Genomic DNA, 24,738 nt, shown 5'->3' with positions numbered 1-24,738 from the left:
TTTGTGCAGTCCACCTTGGATTTTTTTCTAGGAGTTTTTACTTATCTCCCTCTTCTTACCGTCTTTCTTGTACCCAGACCTTAGAACCTGAATTGAACTAGCCTGTTTTCTTGTCTTTGGGGCCCCCAGCCATATTCTTTTCAGTCCTTCTTTCACAGATTGTACAGCTATTTAAGAGTTTCATAGGGGATTAATTATTCTGATTTCCCATGTCGCTGTGCCCAAGTTTGAGTGTAATTCTCCATCCTATCATATTTATGGTATGCTTTGAGTTGATAGTATACCTCAGGACTACCTAATTTTCTTTCCCTTTTTTGACTCGGGAGATTTTTTTTTTCTTGCTAGGTTAGCAATGTATTTAAATACTGAAAAGCTTTTTGGTTATATTTTATCAGTGTTTCTAGATATTTGTGGTATAAGAGCATCTACTATGTTGCCAGAACAGAAGTCTCTAAATATTACACATTTAAAACCACCTTTCTTAATTTGGCAGTAGATGAATTGTGATTTGTAATTTTCTCTTATCCCTAGATGGATAATTAGGATAGAAAGGTTGAACTTTAGCTGGTTTTCTGTATTTGTATTCATCTTTGGCTACGTGTACTAGATAAACCAGGGTTTATAAAAACCAAAAATTACGTATTTGTCAATGTTTCTACGTTAACATTAGACAGAAATTATTCTCTTCATTTTCTTGAATACTGCTCCTGAGTGTTAGTAGAGGTTTGTTTTCCAAGCTTGTGACTGGTTTATTTTTGGCTGAATTTGTGATAGGTGACTTTCTGCTCAAGGGAACTAAAGTTGAAAACAGGGGTCAGGTTTCTGCGTAGTGGATGCCAGAGAGTTTAAGGTGGCAGGACCTCACAGTGAAGTTGTAAAGAGTAACAGCTCAGTGGTTGGATAGTTATCGCTAGATGTCACTCTTAACAGGATGGTGAGTGGGAGCAGAAAGACCAGAGTAGGAGGACACACCTGGGATGAGAGCTGGTTGATGAATTTTGAGGTCAGTCAACTAGGTGAGTGAAGAGAAACTTCAGGGGCCCACCCCTTTTCTCTGTTGGTCTCAACTGCTCTTAAATCTCTGGCACATTCTGCTTTGTTCACTGCCTTGGTGGTGGTGAGTGCAGCAACAATATAGGAATGATTTATTGTGGCAGACCATTTACTAAGCACTTATATTTCCTAATTAATCCTTAAGATAGCGCTATTGAGAATATATTCTCTTTCCTATTTTACAGATGAGGAAATTGAAGATTGGGAGGTTCAAAACTCTTGAGCTACTAAATCGTAGAGCTAGGATTTGGACTTAGTAATAAGTAGTCCTAAAATTTGTGTGCTTAATCTCCTGTATACTGACTTAGTAATGAAGCAGGGTTTTTGAGTCAATTTTCACCTTTTTGTTTATTTGTTAGACAACTAACAAATTTGCACACCTCTAACACACTCATGTAAATACTGGCTGGCTGGGCTTAGGCTGGGTCACGTATATAAGTTTATATAATTCTTTTTGTAGCTCTTTTAAAGTCACCCTCTTACCCCATGCATATTTGTTAACAATAGGAAATTAAACTGTCCCTGAGTAAGATACCTTCTTTTTAGCCCAGTGTTTTCTTCATTATATCTGGAGACTACATTTTTGTTGGTGGTGGTGTTTTTAAAATACACTACTATTATTAAAATAAAACAAACTAGCCATTAACTTCACGAATAGCAGAACATTTACTCTGTTACCTTTCTGTGCTCTGCCCACCCTACTAGACTTGAGAGGCAAAATCTTCTAACTTGACATTAGGAAGTTCTATAATTAATCATTAGATATATTTATATGCGTTTCCATTAGCATGGTTCTGGGAGGTGGTTTAAAATAGTTGAGTACACCAGAAATTGACAAAACATTGTAAACTGACTATACTTCAATTAAGAAAAAAAGTTGACAAAGTAAGCAGGATGGAGGCTTACCGTTATTTTCAGATGAACCAGAAAAACAACAAAAAAATGAGTGCTATTAATGATCCAAAAGCTCCCTGGGAAATGGACATTGAATGTTGTTTCAAATGTTCAGGGGACTGGATATCCTTCTGTCAAACGGGCTTAACTGCTTTCATGCTTGTAAAATTGGGATCCTGTGACTCTTTAGATAATGAGGTTTCTTTGGGCTCAGTTCACTTTATTTCTTTTCCTTATTAATTTGAATCTGAAGGGTCATGAACTGATTTGTCATTCCCTGCATCACACAGCACGAAGATGAGGTCGAAAGGAGTAGCTTGTTACGCTTCACTTAAATTACAAAATTTAATTGTATTTATTTGCTTCGTCTATTTGGTTTTCTTTGCTGATTCTGCCTTCTTTCCCCATGTTTAAATGAGGGAGTGCCCTGAGGCTTTTCCTTAAACTAGTCTCCATCTACATAGGTTTCCTAGGCAAACGTAGACGTTGGATTTGTCGATAAATCCAAATACATGTCCTGAAGCTCTTCTGCTTCCCTTAAACTCCTTTTAACTATCTGTTTAATACCTTTTGGATATTTAACACCAGCCACTCAGTCACTCAGTCCAAGAACCTAGGAGTCATCCCTGAATCCTCTTTTACCACTCTTCTGGCAAGTCTTGTTAGTCTTCCTTCAAAATATATCCACACTCTACCATGTTCTTCACTTGCTGCCCTGACTCAAACCGTCTATGACCAAAGGGTTAATTTTCTAATTGGTTTACTTGGTTTTTACCCCTTGCTCCTTTCGAGTCTAATATCTTCACATCGTGGGCTGGCAGGAATAAAAAAAAAAGAGTAAATTACATCATGTTCTCTTTCTTGCTCAAAACCTGCATTCATTCTGCCATGTTGAGGGGGAAATGAGACTTTATTGTGTCCTGCAAGGCCGGGCCTTGCATAATTGAAATCTGCCTGTTTCTCTGACTTCCTCTCCTGTCACCTTCCACCTTGCTCGTTTTTGTCTGGTCACTTGGAATTTTTTGTTTCTTGAAAATAACAGGCTCCTTTCTACTTGTGGGCCTTTGGCACTTACTGTTTCCTTCACCTGGAACTCTTACCTGGATTATTGACGACTTCCTCTTTCACATACATCATTTAGATCTTTGCTCAGGCCTCCCCTCTTCAGAGAGGCCTTCTCTGACTGTCTAAAACTTCTCCATTCTACCCGGTCTCCATTCTATCCCTTACTCTGCCTTTTATTTGTTTCTAGCTCGTAAAGCTCCTTGGAATATTCTGTCTGTGTGTGTGTGTGTGTCTTCTGACTAGAATGCAAGCTTCAATACATCCTAAGTGCCTAGGATAGGACTTGGAATTTAATAGACATCCAGTCAGTGTTTGTTGAATAAATGACTGAGCTTCCTTTATTCTTTTTAATTATATTTTATCCCTCTTAATCCCATAAGGAATTTGAAGTAGCTTACAAAATACTTCTTAATGCAATAAAATAGATAACATCAGGCATGCAAAACACAAAGTAGAAATGACTTCTGGGAAACTTAATATACAGGCCATGCAAGGGTTTACATGGTTCTTAATATGGATCAGGAATTGGGCTCTGAGGTCTTAACTGCCAAAATGAAAAGAACATTTTTTCCATAAGGAGAAAACATTTTTCTACTCCAGAGAAGCACAGCGTTTCCTTGCAGTTCAATGACTGTCCTGTAGTACATAAAATAATAAATTGTGTATGTCAGTGCTCAGTATATCCTGAAGTAAACTGGAGAGACAATGCCAGGGACGAGATTCAAGGAAAGCAACTCTCTGGACACTCTCTGATAAGATGTTCATACACATGCATATTTGTTCCCTCTCTCTGTGCTGCTTCCCCCTGCCCCGCCAAAAACGCATGCACGCTTCTCTGAGTAAGGTGGAGCTTATTTTAAAACAATAGTCAAGATATAGCAGCTATTTCTGGCAGAGCAGTGAAATACGGGTTTACTCACTGTTCTTAAAGTAGTTCATTTCAAAGCACGTTGAAAATTATCCAGACGCTATGCCTTTAGTTGGACAAGGCTTACTGTAGGTGTTCAAATAATTAGCTGATAATAGTACTATTTTGATCAAGTTACTGTATGATAGTTTGTGGTCTTTATTAGGAAGTTTTGATATCCAGCATCTTAGATTCAGAATTAATGAGGCAAATTATTAGTGAGTTTTATAATATGCTAACTTCATAAATCTTAATATGTGAGTGGAGAATTAATTGCATTTTAATAAAATTTTCATCAGTTCAGCCTGTTTACTTGATTAGATTGAAACTGAATGTATTTGAAATTAGTTTGAAGTAAATCTTTTATTAGGATCATCATTAAGTTATTAATGTCTTAACCAAATCCTTCAAATCATTGTGTGGTTTAAATAATTCAGAGTTTTGGAGAAGAAGCAGTCTAGGATATATTATAAATTGTATTGGTCAGTGATAGCAAACTAACTTAGAAACAACCACACTGAGTCCCAGAGACTTATTTCATGTTCCAGTATACTCTTTTCTTTTGGACTTAACCACTTCTATACTTATATCCCAGGCATTCTTTGGGGCTAAGAGAGAGAATATTTGGGAAATGGAAGACAGTTACTGTGCATCCTGGCAGTAGCTGGTTAAGAAATTCTGAAAGTTTCCTGTTGCTCCTTTAATCATTTTGTTTTCTCTGTTTAGAGTTAGGAGTTTGATTGGGTGTCTATTAGGGGAAAAGAGTGATTTGGCTGCATGATGCAGTGTTTCTGCAACATACCACTAATCGTGGGAGGAGTGTGTTTTTGTACAGCTTTTACTTTCTCTTGTTTCTTCCTTTCTCGTGATTTTGTTTTCAGATTGTCTCTCTTTATTTCTGTAACTGTCACTGTCTTAACTCTACACGGCTGTCCTTTCCCCTGTCTATTTTGTTCCATATGTGCTGTCTCTTTTGTCCTGCAAGTCTTCCTTGAGTCTCGACACAGCACTCTTATTACCTTTCTAGCCGTCCCCTCACTGTATTTCACCTCTGTCTGTAATTACTATTTTCTTTTCCTAGAGTGACATGAGAACATTCAATTTGTCTTTGTTTTCAGTACCAGTAGAGAGCTTTCAGGGATAACACTGGAACTTGGAAAAAAAAACCATTTAGCTTGGGATTTTGACCAATATTAATAATGTATGTGGTTTGGAATCTACATTAATTTTTTAGTGAAAATAGCAATTTTTCTCATTGTTTTCTCTTGTTGTAATTTATTCTTTTAAAAATACACAGGAGAAATAGCAATAGGTGTCCCAGTACAACATATGTTTTCTTTATTTAGTGAATTCTGTATTGAAGAATTTGCTCAAGTAGAAACTGTATTTCAATCTCTGAGACAGGTTATGAGCTCCAGCATTTGGAAAGTAGGTTAAACTTTCAGAGAACAGTGTTTCCAGAGTTCATTTTAATCAGTGACATTGTGGAGTCCTGAGAAGAGCACGAGCTTCAGTGTTTGAAAAAGCACAAAATTTGAGTGTGATGAGTCTGTGTTTTTAGAGCCCGCCTCTGTCTCTTTCAGCAGGGTAATTGTTTAACTTATTTTGTTGTCAGTTTCATCACTTGTGAGATGCAGGCAGTACCTCAAAAGGGAAGTTGTGAGGAGTAAATGAAACATAAAACATCTAACATGGTGTCTGGCAGATGGTATCTCTAACTAGCTAATGTTCTATAAACTTCTCAGAGAGAAGTGTAGCGACCTTCTGATCTGCCAGGTAAGTCCATCTGGATTGGTACTTGTCGTATGTCAGAGCTTAGAACAAATTTCACAGTATCACAACGTGGAGTAAGGAATAGGCTTTATTGGGAAAAGGGGACATTTTGTGAAAGCCAGGGTCAGCAAGAAGTACGACATGAGTTTCCCATCCCCTTATTCCAAACAGAGGGGTGTCAGAGTTTTGCCAGTGTGCTCCATATAAGCATAGGTTTTTACTCTAGTGAAGGCATCCTGTCCTATATTATTGTCTCTTATCATAGAAGCGGTAAATCAATCCTATCAGTGAGTAGGCACGTAAACTACCTGGGAATCAGACAGTGGAGTGTGGATGCCTGCAGTCATCTGAGAAATTCATCTGCCCAGCAGGTGGAGACTTGGGGCGCTTGGGAGGTTGGGTCTGCCCTGCTAAGGGAAGAAGCTATGGTTCTGTCTGAAGCTGAGTGAGGTTGCAGCCTCTTCTGCTGGGAGGAGGGGATAAAGGAGCTATTGCAGCTCACTGACTAGGCACCCAGAGTGGCTCCTGACGGCATTTTCAGGGTGTTCTTTTTCTTGCATATACTTTATTGCCCAGAGTCAGTGAATCCACTCCCTCAACAAATTAAGTGTCAAATGTGAAATGTTACGCGTTTGTTTATTTCTGTGCTACTTAAGTAAATTGATGTTAGAATAGGTAACAGAGGAATGCATTTCAGTCTTTGATTGAATGTTGCTCCTAACAAAAACTCATCTTGATTTGACTAGGCTCAGCTCAGCTTCACAAATAATTATTGATTTGTTTAGGCACAGTGTAGGTACTTACTCAAGGAATTAAACAGCGAGTAAGACAAAGTCTGTATCCTCAGGGAGTTTGGTGTGGTGTCTAAGAGAGGTAAAGTAGAAGTGGAAGAATTTCTTAAAAACAGAAGTAGAGGGGGTGGTGGGAAGAGATAAATTGGGAGTTCGAGATTTGCATATACTAACTACTATATATAAAATAGATAAACAAGTTCATACTGTATAGCACAGGGAAATATATTCAATATCTTGTAGTAGCTTATGGTGAAAAAGAATATGAAAATGAATATGTGTATATTCATGTATGACTGAAGCATTGTGCTCTACACCAGAAATTGACACAACATTGTAAACTGACTGTACCTCAATTTAAAAAAAAATAGAAGTAGAGTATAATAAATACCACGAGAGATAATCACCAGAAGGCTGAGGGAAGAAAGTGAAAAAAGGTCTCGAAAGATAGCCAATGTTGAATCTTAAATGTAATTTGCCTTTTGGGGGAGAATTTCAGACATATTGCTAGCTCCTGCATTTTCTAGTCTGGATGGACTAGAAAGAGTGATTTTAAAAAAATGTCACTTGGCTGTGTAACATAAGGAGTTTGGAGCTTAGCAGAAATTTCATTTTAATTCTTTGGGAATTGTGGCTTGTAGTAGTTTTTGGGAAGTTGCAGTTCTGAATATTGCATTTTAGTGTTACACATTTACTAATGAAATAGCAGGGTCTCATTCTAAGGTAGGAGAAAAATAAACAAATGAGCAAGAATCTGTCAGCAGCTTCCATTGGCTGTCAGACTTAAAAATGTTTAAGTGCTAAATAGGGCAGATGAAAATTATATTAACCACTGCATGCTCAACATGTAATTTGCTGGGGGAAAATGACAAAGTAGTAGAGTGTTAAGGGGCAGAATACGCTTTTCTAGATATTATGCTTTTGAGAGATTTGAAAAAAATAATTAGAGGTCAGATTTAATCATGTATATGGTTCTGCTGTAAAAAAAGAAAAAAAGAAAAACATTTTAAAAATGCATTCACTGAGAAATTCTTTTCATTTTAAATAAAACCATTTGCTGTCGACCAGGTCTTGATTTTCATTTTATGGGATCTCTGAGTATTGTTTAGGAAAATTATGGGAAACTGTAGTCTCAGAGATATTTCTAAGAAATTTTGTTACATGTGGTATTAAGGTAAGCCCACAAAGTAGGTTTGGTTTTTTTTGTTTTTGGAGTTTTTTTTAGTGATCAATATAGGCTTATTCTTGTTATTTTTAAAATATAATTGATGTATAATCTTATATTAGTTTCAAGTGTACGACAGTGATTCAGTATTTTTATACACTATGAAATGATCACAATAAACCTGGTTATCATCTGTCAAAAGTTATAACATTATTGACAATATTATTATATTTCCTAGGTGCTACATTGTATCCCTGTGACTTACTTATTTTATAACTGAAAGTTTGTACCTCTTAACCCCCTTTCTCTGTTTTGCGCATCTCCCTACTCCAGGATTTAGAGTTCTAGCCCTAACTTTGCTGGTGCTGGCCCTGTGATCTTGAAATTTGCTTCACTTCTACATTTCTGTGTGGATGCAGTGTTATTTCTCTAGGTGATTTTGGCCTTTTCACCCTCCAGGTTCTGTTCTTAATAATGCCAGTACTTTAAAAATCACCATTGTATGGCTTTGCATACCACTATTTTATAAATGGTGTAGTTTTAAGAATATCCAGTGGTAAAGGATTAGACGTCGTCGAAGCACACTGTTGAAATGGAGCACATGTACACTGGCCTTTGACCTTTCCTTTCGTACTTTGGCTTAGCTAATAACTTTTGTATGAAATAGAAAGCAGAGCTTGGAAACTTGACTGTACAAGTAGTTGTGAACATGGCTTGGACTAAACATGGCAGTGATGTCATTATTTCTCTCAGTTAAGATACAACCCACGCATGTCTTGTGATTTACTAATGTCAGCCAGCTTAGAAAAATGGCAGACATTGGAACCGTGGGTAACTAGGAACAGTGATTAATTACCTTGTCTTAGGGGTTTGGGAGATGGCATCAGCATCTCTTAAATATCTTAAAATAGCATGTCAAAAAAATGTCTTAACTAGGCAGGTACCAAGCCCAGTTTGAGTTTAGTATATATCTTAGTTCTATTACAGCAGCTCTTTGTAAAGGCTTGAAATCATATAGAAACTCTCTTTCTGTAATTTAGAGTATAGAAGCATGTGCATGTGTGTGTGGATAATTTTTAAAATTACGGCTCACTGAAAAGCTACTATTATGTGGCATTTTTATGTTAGACTTTTATGATGAATGAATTTTCAGAAACTCTGCTTTAGATCACACTAATCAGACTGCCAAGTCATTTGTTATTCTTGTAGGTGCTGGAGCCAGCTATGAAATTCTCAGTGAAACCTATAATTAAATCTTGTTGAATGTTATTTTGATGCTGTCTCATTTTGATTAAGCAGATTTTGATTAAATTAGCAGCTGGTATATTATTGCTAGGTCTTTGGTATCACTTGGAAGGAAGGTGGTAGGGGTGTTGCTAGCTTAGTGCTCCTCCTAGAGAGTGTACCTCAGTGTCATATTGTTTATAGTAGTTTCATAAAAATGCTGCCCCAAGTCTTGTAACGTAGTTTATTACCACCATTATTGCCTCCTTTATGTAGTCAGTCTCCCTTAATTTTGTTAACTAAATGACTGTGTGAAAGAAGTTAGCTTTCCTTTTTATACTGCTGAGTTTTTGTATATCGCTTATAATATTTGTAAGTTCTAGCAGAATTTCAAAAGTTGTAGGACACAACAGTTGATGTAGCCAATTTGGACGCAAGTTAGAAATGAAATCCATACTGTCACTTTTTTAAGTCTAAAAAGAGAGGCAAAAAGTATGTATCAAGCTATGTTTCTCTAAATTGCTTCCAGCTCCCTACTTCCTAATATAGAAATATTTATTAAAAATGGCAGGTTAAAAATTGGATTCTTAAGGGCAAAATATGACTGGTTTTATAATGTTGTTAAGAAATAGGAAATATCCCAGATTTCGTCTCTGTAGAGTGGCTTTTTTGGGAGGGGCATGGTGTGTAGCAAATAATGCGTATTTCCTGGCTAACAAAAAAGCAAAAACAAAAACAAAATCAGTAAACAGCCTAAACAATTTCAGTGAATTAAAGACAAATTTCCTAGGATAGTGAGTTAGAAATAGGAATTATTTTCAAAATTTATCCATTGCAACAGTATAAAAACTGCTGAAAAGGTAGAATGATCTGTTTGAGATAATATATAGGACAAAGACAGTGATGGATTTGCCTGGTCATGAAGCTCAACTGGGGATGAGGCTTAAAATAAGGAAATAAGCAAAGTAAAATATGGCTTGGATGGAGGAAAGGAATTTAGGTCTTACCTGGACTAATTGGAGGCAATGGAAGATTTAAAGAACTATTGACTGAAATGCTAGAAAGAGGCTTTTTAAAATCAAGGAAAGATTTTTGTTTATTCTTACAAGGAATTGATGAGGAAAAGAAGACAGATGTCGAGGGAAGAAACGGTGTTTGAATGAGGGTTTGGTGGGGGGACTTACTTATGAAAAATAAGAGAGAATATATAGAGGGAGATGGCAACTGTATTGGAGATAGATTTGAGAGTTATTTTTCTGAAAGCACTGAGTCATTAAGGTAGCAGACACATACTCTCAGGAAGAATTTATTAGGTTAAAAAGCAGCTTCTGAAAAGTGTTCCAAGTTAAGCCAGTGGCTTCAGGGAGTAGGAATCTTAAAGGAAGACTCTAACAATCAGAAAACACTGCAGTGAGTGTTTGTGCCTTATGATTCTCCATAACCAGAAGGAAGTCTAAGCAAAACTGAGATCAAAGATATTACATAGTTTTTGATCTGAGGTGGGGGAGAAAACAATACTAAATCATCTGTTTTCCCATTTATGTTGACTGGTTAAAATGATTTTTTCCAAAAGAATCACGAATGTTTCATAATAAATACTTTGTCATTGCTACTTTATATATTGTAGTACTCATTAACCATTGTCATTACTTTATACATTGAAATTGCAATTCACAGATTGCAAAGAGATTAGTGGTGCACGGCCTTATTGACCATACGAAATAGAGAACGAGAAAGATTAGCATTTACTTATGGTTTGCTTCTTCATATAATTTACCAGGACTGATCTAGCCTTAAAAAATGGGGAACTTTGATGGGATATGTAGGCTCTCATCTGTATGATTCTGTGTTTGGAGTAAACACACATTATTTATAAAATGTTAAAAAAATTTGGAAGGATTTATAGAATGGTTCTTTCAGGCAGTCTTCTAGATATGATTTATGAAGTGTCAGTATCAAGTAATGAGACAAGTATCTCATACAGATAAATTCTATAACAGCTATGATTCTCATCAGAAGGAAGTAGAATTGAGGCCTTGTAATTTAAATAGCATATTCTTGGCAAAGATCTTTTGGATAAAGTGCCAAAAGCACAGGCAACAAAAGCTGAAATAAGGGTACCACATCAAACTAAAAAGCTCTAACATGGCAAAGGAAACAGTTAAAAAGGCAACCTACAGAATGGGAGAAAATATTTGCAAACTATGTATCTGATAAGGGGTTAATATCTGAGATATATAAGGAACTCACACAACTCAGAAACAAAAACCCAAATAATCATATTTTCAAATGGGTAAAGGACCTGAATAGACTTTTCTGAAGAAGACATACAGATGGTCAATAGTACATGGAAAGGTACTCAACATCCCTAATCATCAGGGAAGTTTAGATGACTTTTAACTAGAATGTCAGCTAGTGCATCCTTACTTCATGCTGTAAAATTAGAATATGTGAGTTACTGTAGTTCAGTAAATGTAGGATGCTGAAGGCATTATGTTTATATAGCAGGCAGTTCTGTTTTTTTAAAAAATCTTAAATATGTTCCAGTAGGGTTTGGTGATTTAGGCAATAGAAGTATCTCAAGGTCAGTAGGTTCAGGTTTTGGAGTGGCAGTGTTTATAAACGCTGCAAAGTGCCCTTGCCTTTAGCATGAGGGCTTAGGCTTTAATAGGTGTCCTTCAAGGTCCCCACCAGGGTTGATAGCTCTTTATTTTGTTGGTTTTCTTCACCTTTAGATACAATTCTGTTATAAACTATTAATTATTTGGTGATGCAAATGGAGCTCCTTTAAGGCAAGATAAAAATCTGACTTCTTTGCAGTATCTTTCCCTTTAATTCTAACTTTCACCTCCTTGTGGTTTTGTTTGTTATTGTTTTGCAGTAATACTTTTATTTTACCCTCTAGGATATCCAGTAATGCTTATATGAAAGTAGGTTTTTTTCATGGATTATAATTTGAATCTTCTTGTAGCCAATATTAACTAACATGGCCCTTCTGATAGGAACCCTTTTTGTGTTTGTAACTGTTCTTACCTTTTATTTTCCAAGTTGTTCATGGCAACCTGCTACAGCCATCACTGTCAAGAATGACTGGATGCTCTATCAGCTTTGTATTTTGAGATTTTCCCTTTGGCATTCTATTTGAAAGTCTAACATACATGTTGTGGAAGAAGTGCAAATAGAAATAAAAATTGCATTTTGATGTTTTATATCTTGTCAGGAAATTTTTCATTATATTTTCTGGCTGCTGCAAATTTCATTCTTACACCATTAATATAAAGGCTCATAGTCAAAAAATAACTCTTGCCTAGCAACAGGTATACTTTACAGTTTCTGCGACAGTGTATAGAAGTTTAAAGTATTAATGAGCACTTTCCCTCTGGTCCAAGAGCCAATGTTGAAACTTTTGAGAAAAGTAAAATCTACATTTTAAGGAATTAAATTCATTAAAAAAAAAAAGTCTGTTAGTTAGAAAAGCACTAAGTATGGCACAAACCTAGAAAACCCAGAAAATTTTATTATTTAAAAATGTAATTTCATAAAAATTAAAAAAAAATCTGCTCAGTAAAAGCCAAAACAAAGCAAAACAATAGACTCTTACCCTATATGGCAAAAGTATAACCATAGAGGATGAAGTGGGAGAAGAGACTGAATCATCTTTAACAAATGAAGAAACTTCACAGGTTAATGAATAAAATACCAGGGAGTCATTAAAAGTATTGACAAAGAATCTGTACTGTGGACTGAAAAATAATACACGCCTTTGCAAAGATGTTCTGCTATGTTCAAAATAATACAAGCGGAAATTAAAACTTCCTGGAGATTATTATTTTTTCACCTAGTTGACCAGCAAATATAAAGCCTAATATTATACTTTGTTTGACTAGATATGGAGAATCAGTTGCTTTCAAATTTTTGATGGGGGTATAAATTTGTATAATTTGCCTAGAAATATCTTTCAAAATTTAAATGCGCATACTCTTTGACCAATGGCTTTAACTTAAAGGAATGTACCCTAGGTAGATAAATGCTCACGAAGATGTAAATATTGTGGTAACTTGGTGTTCTTCATATGTACTTGAATGTGACTGGAATGTCTTTGGAAAGATACAGAAAGAGCTAGTAGCTGTGTTTGCTTCTTGGAAGGTAAACTGAGGTAGATGAAGAGGACATAAATGTGACTTTTTAACTGAATATTCTTTAAGGAATAAATAAGCATGTATTAACTGCTACATCAATATTCAAAAGAATGACATTGAACTATGACTCTCTTGTAAGCCATATATGAAATCCACCATCCATTGACTCACAGAAGGCATTTTTTTCAGCGCCCATGTGCCAGTCATACAGCAGTGTTTGGGTGTTTGCTACTCGGTTCAAACATCTGTTCCTTAAAAGGAAGTTTTCTTTGACTTTCTCACCCTAGACTAGCTAGGGCAGGCACCCTATTAAAGATTTATTCATCCTGTATATTTTGTCCAAGCACTTACATCTGTGATTAAATAGTCAATGTTTAATTTTTTTCCCCCGTTGATAGAGTGAGGTTCAGTGGGGGTTGGGAGTCCAGCTGTCACTTTCACTGCTGGCGCAGTGTGTACTCTGATGTCTTGTGTGTTGATGACACTCTGCAGATTTGAATGAGTGAAGATTAATCCTAAAGTATCAGAGCAAAGCCACAGCCTATTAGGAAAATACAGTAAACCTGTATTCTCACCCATGTTGGCATTTCTGTTCCATCTTTCAGTGGCTTCCCTAAAACAAACAAAGAAACAATTTAACCTTTTTTTTGTGGGGAGGAGGGGGAGGTCACAAACCTCTTTTAGAAACTATGATAAACCATAAAAATGCAAAGATGCAAATGCCCCCTGACTTCTGTTACATAATTTCAGTGATAACATGGATTTCCCTAAAGCTCTTGATGTAGACCCACTTCACTCCAGGGTTTCACTCTGCAGGGTTGTTTTTCTGACTGTTGTTTATTTTATTCTGATAGTTTTTGGTATCTTTCCTTTGTGACTATTTCTCTTGTTTTTCTGGGTATTTTTTCTTATTTTTCTGAGTGTATTCTCTCATGTTTTCTTTCGTGTTTTATTACATAAAATTTCAAACATACAGAAAAGTTGAAAAAAGTACACTTTGGATACCAAAATATCCATCACTCATATTCTGTAATTAACTTTTAACCATATTTCCTTTTTCATGTAATTTTCCGTCTATCCATTCATCATCCTTTTTTATTTAATGCATTTCAAAGTAAGTTGCCAGCATCATTACACTCTTCCATGTTCTTCAGCTTGCTTGGCATAAACTAAAATTTCAGTATTTATTTACAGGATACCTTTTTGAGGTAGAAGTTTACATACAATGAAATGCACCAATTTTAAGTGTAACATTTGATGAGTTTTGACAAATGTATACACCTGTGTAACTCAAACACCTGTCAAGATTAGGAGCATTATCATTGCCCTCAGAAAGTTTGTTCCTGTGGCTCCCCAGGATATTTTGTGCTTTTATTTGGTTATAACTCACTCCTCTGTGTTATTTTTATATCATAATGATTTTCTCAGTTTGCACTGTTTGGCATTCTCTCTGTCACTAGCCCAGGGCTGATGACAGTATTGGCCAACCTAAGATCCTTAAGAACTGACTTTGGCATAAAACCAAGAAGATCCAGTAGGAGTCAGTAACACAGTCTCCAGCCCTGGTGGTGTTGTTGCTGGTGTTCTTTGATAAGTGTTTACAGGAGAAAAGGAGGTGTAGGAGTGATGGCTGAGTGGAAGAAAGTCTTACTAGTGAGAGTGCCCTGTGTTCACAAGGTATGCAGTTTATTTTGGTTGACAAGCTTCCTGTTCAAGAACTCTTACACTGTCTCACTTTTGGACACAGCTTAGTTATCATAAGATGTTTCCCAGTATTCATATAGTGAGTTACTGTAATGAGAGGGAGATTTTTGAGTCACAAACAATGTATTGGAGTCATTTTGCTTTTCAGGGAAACACTTTCCTAGTCTAAAAATTCAAAGTTGTACTTGGAAGTTAGAACTATTTTAAAAATGTGCCCCGTTTTTAGCTGGAAGATAGCTTTATTTATCTTATCTGTCCATTTATCACATTATCATGTAGTTTCTTTTTTTTAAAATGTATTTTTATTGAAATATAGTCAGTTTACAATGTTGTGTTGATTTCTGGCATACAGCACAATACTTCAGTCATATAGGAACATACATATATTTGTTTTCGTATTCTTTTTCACCATAAGTTACTACAAGATATTGAATATGGTTCCCTGTGCTATACAGTATAAACTTGTTTTTTAATCTATTTTATATATATTAGTTAGTATCTGCAAATCTAGAACTCACAGTTTATCCTTTCCCACCCTCTTCGCCCCCTGGTAACCATAAGTTTGTTTTCTATGTCTGTGAGTCTGTTTCTGTTTTGTAAATAAGTTCCTTTTTTGTTTGTTTTGATTCCACATATAAGTGCTATATGGTATTTTTCTTTCTCTTTGTGGCTTACTTCACTTAGAATGACATTGTCCATCATGTAATTTCTGATGCTTCTACATTATCAAGGTAGCATAGTTTTAGTAATAAAAATTTTTAAGGTTATTTATGTCTCATGTTCCTATCGAAACCTAAACCCCTTTAGGATTGGAGGTGGGGGCGTTAGTTAATAAGTCTAATAGTTTTACTTCTAGACAGTAATTTTAGTGCTTCTCATTATCCAGTGAGCAACACACACACTCAGTTCTGGGAAGTGTGTTGCTAGTGTTAAGTTATTATTATGAACCAGCTATTTACCTAATCATCTCTGTTTTTTGTATATTCTCACACAGAAGAAAGAACCTTCTAAATCCAGGCTGAAGAAAAAAGTGACCAAGGTCGCAGAGGCAAAAAAAGTAATGAAGAGAAATTTTAAAGTAAACAAGAAAATAACGTTTACTGACGAAGGGGAGGTAAGATTCTGCACATGCTTCGTTTCTGAGGTACATTCCAAGTACTAGAAAGAGTCTGAGTCTCCTGCTGACTTAAGCATTCTTTAGTAGGAAAAATAACGTTTGTGTAAAGCACTCAGGCCATTCCTTTCGCTGCTCCTGTAGGGTTTTGGTCAACTGTACATCTGTTGGCACGAATGCCTCACTGACAGTAAACTGCGGTATTTCTTGATGATAACAACAGTGTTGGTTTTGAACTTTCCAAATCCTGTTTTTATAGATAAGATTTGCTAGTCATGGGGACCCATCTGTCAACACGCTCTATGGGAACACGCTCACGGCTAGTAACACAGCTACTCACCACAGCATCTTTTGCTTAACTTTAAAAAGGCTCTGCTCTTCAGTTCCTCAGTTTCACGTGCTGTATTGGCATGCTTTTCCTTACTGGCTACTGTGGGAAGGAATTCTTTGCTTTAAAATAACCTCGGGCACATAGCTGCCTGGTTTTCATCTCACTGTGTACCTGGTCTTAGCGTAAATGCATCCCTGTAGAGTGGGGAAGGGGTTACCTCTCACAGATTGCTTGAAGAAGGTCACTCTATTACATAAGAATATTATCTTCATTTTTAAAAGTCATATCTAGAATGTCAAGTGACTCACTAAAGGAGTGGTGTCTGGTCAGTGGTCATAGCAGATCTTCTAACTGTCATCTCCCAGTTTCACTCTCACCGACCTGTAGTCTTCCCTGTTCATCTGGATAGAGCACACCGCACCCCTCGCCCACCGCGATCTCATTTCCCTTGCCCTGTTTTTATTTTTTCCTTCATTGCACTTACTATGTGACTTTACATTCTGTATTATTTGCTGATTGTCCATTCCTTCCACTCCAGTGGCCCGAGGGGAGGTATTTCTAGTCCACTGGGATGGGAGAAGCAGCGTGAGGGAAGGTGTCTGCCCACTGCTGTGTCCTCAGCCCTTAGAAGAGAGCTTAGCAAATAGGAAGCCCTCGAAACAAACACCTGCTGAGTGAATGAACTATTGTCTGGTGTCCCAGTGAAATAACAGAGCTTTTTATACTGAGAGTAATGTATCACATCAGTTATTTCATCATTACTAATATAAATGCTGTCTACACAGTCTGTATTCAATGGAGTATGTTTCCTTTTAATTCTGAAGTTAATGAAGATTTGGATGTTACTTTGGGGAAGAGGGCTTTGCTTTAGAAGCCCAGATCTGCAGTAATATATAGAGTAAAATGATGTGCAAATTAGATGAAAACTAACAAGTAGAATGCAGTTCAGACTGTTGCTGGAAGTTGCAAAGGAACCCTATATAATTGATAAACATGAATCTTCATGAAATTACTAAAAAGAGGCCAGCACCTGAGAAGCAGGCTAAACCAAAATACAGTTGTATTACATCAGATGCTGACTGTGAAAGGTTAGTGCTGTTGGCATAATGAGGTTCCTTGCTCCGCTACTGAGTGTAACTGCACAAATCATATCCATTAGCTTCCAGATGAGTGTAAATCCTTAGCTGTAAAATGTTTCAGTGTAAGCTGATTGCTGAGAGGAGCTCTGTGTGGCGTGAGCTATGCTGAAACTTCTGATCTAAAAGTCTCAAAGAAAAGCCACCATTTGTTCAACGCACAAAGCGAACTTTTTTCACTCTGGTTGGAAAAGGGGTGAGGAGTCAGAGCAATGGGTGGCATTCTTACTGTCACAGCTGCTCCCTCCCGCTGCTTTCTTGGTGTCAGTGACGGCTGGCCTGGCTTCTTGTGCAGTTGTGTTTGTGACCCTGGTTCGTTGCCTAAAGTTGTGGCTCTGTAGAAATATCATCTTGAAGAATGACTAGTGGTGACAGGAGTGAGAGGAGGCATTAACACCTGCGATGTGTGTGCCTACAACTTGCATTTGCCTGCTGGTTAATCAGTGGTCTTTCAGAAAGAGTGGCAGCTAATTAAATCCTCCCAGCAACCAGTTATTAGGTAAAATTAGAGAATCCTTTGTGTCTAAATTGTCTAGTGTTTTAGTATTGTTGGTCCTGGAAAATGATGAAGTCAAACAAACCTTATTTTTCAGGCAGGGACACAGATGTCCAGAGATTAAGTAATCCATTCAGGATTATGCATCAAGCTAGTGAAAAAGTCAGGACAATTAAGCCAGGGCTCCCGACTCCCAGATCAGGGCCCTGACTTCTTCATCACTTTGTTCCTAACCATAAACTGTATGTGTCATCGTCTGAGCAGGCTTCTGAAACCCACTCTCCTTTACACTTAGCTCAGTTATTTCAGTTTTTATGTGTAGTACCAGCTGATCTGTGACACATCAGCCACTTTTGAGCACCTAGTGCATGCCAGATAATGTGTTGGGTTCTGAGGATACATGAATAAGACATACGACTGCCCTCAAAGGATTAATGCTGGTAAAGAAAAACAGGAGAGTAAAACAAGCCAGTGTGGTGAGAGCGTGACTGAGGTACACCAGGGTGCCGTGCTGTGCTGGGGCTGCCCCCTGCCACCCCGTGCGGATCTCTGGGAGCCAAGCTGGCGGCGTATAGCCTGCCCAGAGCACTGAGATGATGTTGGGGCAACTTCCTTCTCCAGATTATCTTATGAAATTTTCCTTCAGTCCTGCTCTTACTGAGTTGTGGCAGGATTCCTTTATCCTCCTTGGGATGGTCTTTTCTGTGACTTGCTCACTTTTATTATATAGTTTGTTAGAAAGTTTAAGAAATACAGGTTGTAAGGCAGAAAGTGTGTATGTGCACCATTTCAAAGTCACTCCATAAAGGGAAGTGATGCTCTGTTAAAGCTCCCTGCCTCCTGCCCCATGCTTAACCTTTTCTGTCTGTAGTTGGTTCAGCAGTGGCCACAAGTGCAGAAATCTGTCTCAAAGGAGGCCGAGGAAGAGGACGATGCCGGTGGTATCAACTTAGACAAAGCAAAGGAAAGGCTTCAAGAAGAGGACAAATTTGACAAAGAAGAATATAGGAAGAAAATTAAGGCAAAGCATCGGGTAAGCTTTCTGCCTTGAATCAATGCTGAATGAAATTTCATACAGTCTAAACATACGTAAATAATCATTAGATACTCATTAATAACCAAATTACTTCATTGTCTCTAACAGTGCTTTTTCGGTGGCTATTTTGTTATTTTATCTAGTCCTTCTTTTTCCTTCTGCTGATGGAGTCTTTGTTTGCTAACTGGTTTCTGAGAATGTCACCTAAATCTACTTTTGGTTGAGGTGACCCACATTATAGTGATTTTTTTTTTTTTTCAGTTTAAGTTTTAATTGGGAGAAAATGGTAGCTTCACATGTAGTTATTAGAAGTAGGTACAGAGAGATCCTAGGTGCTCCATTTCTATAATTTGTCATTTCAGGAACGTTACATAAATGAAGCTATGAAGTATGTAGCCTTTTAGGACTGGGTTTTTTGACTCAGCACGAATCTGTTGAGTTACAAGTTGTTCTGTATGTAATGCTCCACTCCCTCTGTTGTAAGTAGTGTTCCACGGTCTGGATAAACAGTTTGTCTCAAGGTTCACTCATTTGAGCAACATTAGTGTTGTTTCCAGCTTCAACTTAACAGTTAAATTTCCTCCATAAGCAATCACTTGGTAATGGATATAAGATTAAACTCACTGTATTAAGGAAAAAAAGAAAAAGGAAACCTTGTAAGAGGGCGAGTGCCCTGTTGACCTCAAACGTGGCAGTTTCCTGTTATCCTTGAAACAGAGGATTATTCCATTCTGGTCACTCGTGATGTTGCTGTCCTTCCACACTACTTACAAGTGGACATTTCCCTAGATCAAGGAGTCAAGTAGTGAAATAAAACAGATTTACGTTTTTAAAGAAGTTTCTGCAGCATGCCCTTGGGACGGCTCCTGACCTCCGGGTAACACAGCATCATGCGGAAGGATCCGTGCTGTAACATTAGGTTCTGTGTTAAGAAACCTTGAAGCCTTTGGATGTGGACATCATTAACCATATCCCTAGAAGGAGTCTTGTAGTTTTTGACTCCTGTTTGACCTTGTAACTATTTAATAGCCCAGTAAAATTTTTTTCAATAGAGGAGCAGTTCTCATTTCTTTAAGATTTGTTGCAGCTTCACAGTAGTGTATAAGAAAAAGCAGATACTGAAGATACAGCTTCACGGATGGAGCTGAATGGTGAGAAAAACATTCCAGAAGTATGGAGACCCAGTGAGCCTGAAATACACTGGTTGCAGTCACTGGGCATTTATATTATTGAGAGAACAAAACATTTCCTGCCTTGCTGCTTTCTTTGAGTACAGTGCTTTGAATGGGAGCTTGGTGCTGATAATTTGTCATTAAACTTTTTAATAACATTAGGAGTGTCAGCAGCTGTCATGTTTCAGCTTACATTCTACTTAGAATATTTATCTAGCATAAGAACAACTGTCCTTTATTTTATTTATTTATTTATTTATTTATTTTCATATATGTATTTTTTATTGAAGTACAGTCAGTTTACAGTGGTGTGTCACCTTTTGGTGTACAGTACAATTGTTGTCATGTATACATGAACATCCTTATATTCATTTTCATATTCTTTTTCACCGTAAGTTACTGTAAGATATCGAATATAGTTACATGTGCTATATACAGCATGAACTTGTTTATCTGTTCTATATATATCAGTTAGTATCTGCAAATCTCTAACTATCCGTGACTATCCTTTAGTTTAAAATTGTAGCCATCAGTAAAAGAAATGTGGAGAATTCACATATAATGGAGGCTCCCCCTTCCCCTACCCCTACCTGCCTCCCCTTTCTTATCTTCCCTTTCACCCTTCCCCCCATGTGTGGAAGTTGCTTCTGTATCCAGGTTGTGGAATACTGATTCTGAGACATGTAGGAACTTAATTTCAAATTGACGATTGTGTAGTTATTGTACAATGTGTGCGTGTGCTAAGCTCTACCCTAGGCTGTGAAGATGGGATATGTAAAATACTTGGGTTCCTCCGTCCTGAGGAAGATTATAATGCAATCACAGTTAACTCTGGAGGGTCTGTCACTGCAGAGAAGCTTTGTGCACCCCAGTTCTTTTACATTAAAATTTTTGAAATAAATAGTATCTTCGCATTTTTTCCAAGATCAAAGTGATGAAAAAGTTAGCATTGAGAAGTCTTTCTTCTGCCCCGCCCTGTCAGTCTTATTCATACCTCTCCCCCGTACATAATTATTTTTATTAATGACTGATGTATCCTAGTAGTCTCCTTGCGCAAAGGCTGGTAAACAGAAGTACGTATTCTTATTTTCTCCCTTTGTTGCATGAAAGGTAGAATACTGTATGTACTGTTCTACACTTGTTCATTTTCACTTATCTTTGAGCTTTTATGTAATTCATTTTCCTGTCTTTGCACCATTGTTAAAACATAGAATATGATTTTTAAACCATCACTGGGATTGTCTCACAGCAGCGTCAGACAGAACAGTTTGGGGCTGACATAATTGTGAGAGAAGTCACAAGAACTTTACATGTTACTGGTTTTGAAGTCAGTCCTCTGTAACTAAAATAGACATAAGGCCTTTTTAAAAACAAGTCAAAGTTTGTTGTTTTATATAAAATAAGTATATTCAGCACAAGGTGGCCCATAGCATATTTTCTATATTGGTGATTGAAGATACTATGTAGCTTAAAGAAAGCACAAGGAAGTAACTAGAACAGTCTTCTCTCTGTTCAACTTTAGTGCACATGCTACCTTACACAAATATGGTTCGTTTCTTGGTATTTTCATCAGTAAAATGATTATCTAAATACATACAGGTATTTGTGTATTAACTTAGAGTAAATTTCAATTTTGTGAGCGCTTTAGTAGGTTTATGACAGTTGCATACATAAGACACAATACAGGTGCTCAAATCAGTTGTGCACGAAGCTGCCATGGACCAAATTTCTGCCTGCAAGGCGTATGGAGTATTTTTTTAAATGGCAGGTTTTACCCTTTGGCATAATGTTTGGTGGAAAGAATGCTGTGCTGCAAGGTGGCACACTTGCATTTGAGTCTTGAGTCTAGCATTATGTGGTCCACCTGGGGGATCACCAGTCGTCAGCTTAGACTGCACGTTCCTGTTCTGAAAAATGAGGAAATGAAAAGGTGGGTTAATACCAGGTGATCAGAGACATCATGGGAATAAAATTATCCTTTTCTGTTTGAAAAAATGGAATTTTAATTTGTCATTTTCCCCTGCTGACCTGGTAGGTTCCTTGCTTGATGATAAGGCTACCTTGTTCACTTATTTTCCAATGGTCACTAGCATTTTACCTTAAAAACTAAATATATTATTAATCTTGCACAGTTTATCTTAATTGTATTACCTGAACATAATATTGGTTTTGAAATCATATTTTTTCCCCTAATTAAGTGTATTAAGTTACTATAATGACAATTCTTAGTTCTTCTAGCATGAGGTTTTACCTTGGGCAAATGTGATTATGTTTGCCTTGAAGGCTGTTACTCATAAGTTTATTATTTCTATGAAAATATTCTGAGAAGAATTGTATATCCCTAAAGACTACTTGAAATACTAACTTTTGGGTCTAGGAATAAGCATTACTTCATGAAGATAGAAAAAGGTGAAGAAACTTTTGATACAAAATTATGAATGAGGAATGTGCCTGAAAGCATTTTACATGTGAAAAGGAAATTTCATATAGTCTATAACATAGTTCTGTATTTGACACATTTAAAAAATACGTGTCAACTTTAGAAGTTTTTATGGGCTTAGAAATGTTCTTTCAGCATGTTAAAAATTTTTCATGATTATATTTTTAGTTTAAAAGGATAAGATAGTTAATATGTATGTGAATTTTGTCTTAATAATTCTGTTTGAGAGTAGTCGTTTGTTCTTGCTGTTTAAAACTGACAGCCTCACACCATGGCTTTGAATATGCACTCAGGTTTTGTAATGCAGGTCTCAGCTATTCATTTATTCCCTCCTGTTCGTCCTCCATGCTGTTACACCTGTCCTTGCCTCATAGTTTCATCTGCCAGATTCTGAAAGCTATGTAAGTTTTACTGTGACTCAAGGGAGTATCTTGGTCACAAAGATTTAGAAACTGAGCTATAGAATTTTAACTCGTTTATAGCAAGAAGAAAAGAAAGACAAGAAAAGGAAAGAAAAAGAAGAGAAAAGAAAATAAAGAAAAAAAAAAACGCTGTACAGTTTATGGCTTTGCTGGAAAGTGGAAATGAGCCGCCCGCTTGCTGAAACTTGGCCACTCACTCTGGGGACTTCAGGAGCCCTGTGTAACTGCTTTAGGTCACCCAGTTAGTAGCTTTATTTTTTTCAGGAGTCTTCGTTATAGCCATTAAGCATCATTTTCTTCTGAGGCCATTCCGATTGTCCGCTTTACCTGGCAATTTACACGTAGCTATATTTAATTATGCCTTTTCTTTGCTAAACCTCTTGAAACTGTTTGTGAGACTTAAAACTGTAGCAAAAGCCATATTTTTGCAGGTAAAACCATTAGTATGTTAGTAAGTCGCAAAGGCAAAAGCACTGCTTTTGCATGGAAACAGTGTGTTTTCTGATAATTCAGTGAGAGCTGTGAAAGATGGGCCATGGGTCGTATCATTGAAAGGTTTTTACTTTAATGGAATGAAAACCTGCGCGGTGGTGTTATGTCATTATTCTTAGCTCTGAAAGATTGCTTGTATTTAGTGCAGTAATATCTGCTGTAACAGCTGAGAGTGAAGAGAAGCAATTCATTATGACGTTCTCTTTCATTTCTTTGAAATGTACTTGGAGTGTTTTATCCATTTTGGATTGCTTGTTTAGATGGCATAGCCAAGTCAAAATGTGGCTCTGGACTGTGGGCAAAGATCCTGTGAGTTCTACTTAGTACTAGCATGAATATTAGAAAGTTAAGACAGGATTAAAGGGACTTCTTCGAAAAATCTGTTTTGTTGGTGACAAGGATTGATTTGACGTGGAGTCCAAGTATCTTAAACATACATTTATATGATCGTGAAGGAGGAAGGCAGCAGTAATCAGGCCTCTTAGGAATAGTAAGAACGAGAACAGTAACAAGTAGCACCTAGTGAACTGGGTCCTGCAATAAGCAGTTTTTATTTTGGTGGGGGTGGGGGGAGGTAATCAGGCTTTTTGTTTGTTTTGTTTTGCTTTTTTAAGAGGAGGAACTGGGGATTGAACCCAGGAGCTCGTGCCTCCTAAGCATGCACTCTGCCACTTGAGCTATGCCCTCCCCACCAACAAGCATTTCTTCTGTATTAACTTCTGATACAAGTGAGCTAGCCTCATTTTTACAAATGATAAAGCTAATAAGACTTACAAGGGCCAAGTAATTTGTCCAAGCCGCACAGCTCATCAGTAGCAGCCCTGGGGCTCTTACCACGGTCTTTGTTACTGTCCACGCTGTTTCTTGCCCACGCAGCTGCTGCCTTGTACCGTCAGGCGTCTCCTACAACAGGGTAACTCTGAGGCAATGAAGCAAAAGGTAGAGGACGACAACAGGGACGGAGGATCTTGAAGAAGGAATGGCAAGAAATAGAAATTGTTCATGTTTCCAGAGCAAGGTCATAAAATAAGCACTGTGCTTAGGAGCCTAGTCTAGGACCCCATACCAACATCACCTTTCCCTGAGTGTTCACTGCAAGGCTGTGTAGTTACTGGGACCATGATCCATTTTTGAGTAGCTGTGGTCATTTTAACATCGAAGGCAGATGTCAGAGACTGATCTGGTGCATATGGTCTTATGAAATTTTACTAATGTCAGAAATGTTATCATGAAGGCAAGGGACAAAGTATCTGGTGCTTAATTCTAGAATGGACTTCATGAATAAAGCTTATTTATAGGGGAGGAAAAGAGATCCTCATCCTGTGCAACCTTCCTGCCATCATCACAGCCAGGCTTATTGTGCAGGAGGGTCCAGCGAATTGCT

The 24,738-nt window shown here is 37.2% G+C and overlaps 1 protein-coding gene across 1 annotated transcript in view; it reads left to right on the top strand.

Moving 5' to 3' along the window:
• The window catches only part of DDX10 (DEAD-box helicase 10), a 213,564-nt gene that overhangs the window by 108,062 nt on the left and 80,764 nt on the right, over positions 1-24,738 (top strand). The window contains exons 14-15 of the mRNA XM_031675526.2: positions 15,710-15,829; positions 18,664-18,825. Of these exons, the coding sequence (XP_031531386.1) occupies positions 15,710-15,829; positions 18,664-18,825 (282 nt within the window). The remainder of the gene's footprint in view (positions 1-15,709; positions 15,830-18,663; positions 18,826-24,738) is intronic.

This window comes from Vicugna pacos, chromosome 33 (genome assembly GCF_048564905.1).
Source record: "Vicugna pacos chromosome 33, VicPac4, whole genome shotgun sequence".
Classification (NCBI taxonomy): Eukaryota; Metazoa; Chordata; class Mammalia; order Artiodactyla; family Camelidae; genus Vicugna; species Vicugna pacos.
The sequence above is the reverse complement of the archived record's forward strand: the minus strand, read 5'-3'. Positions and strand labels throughout refer to the sequence as shown.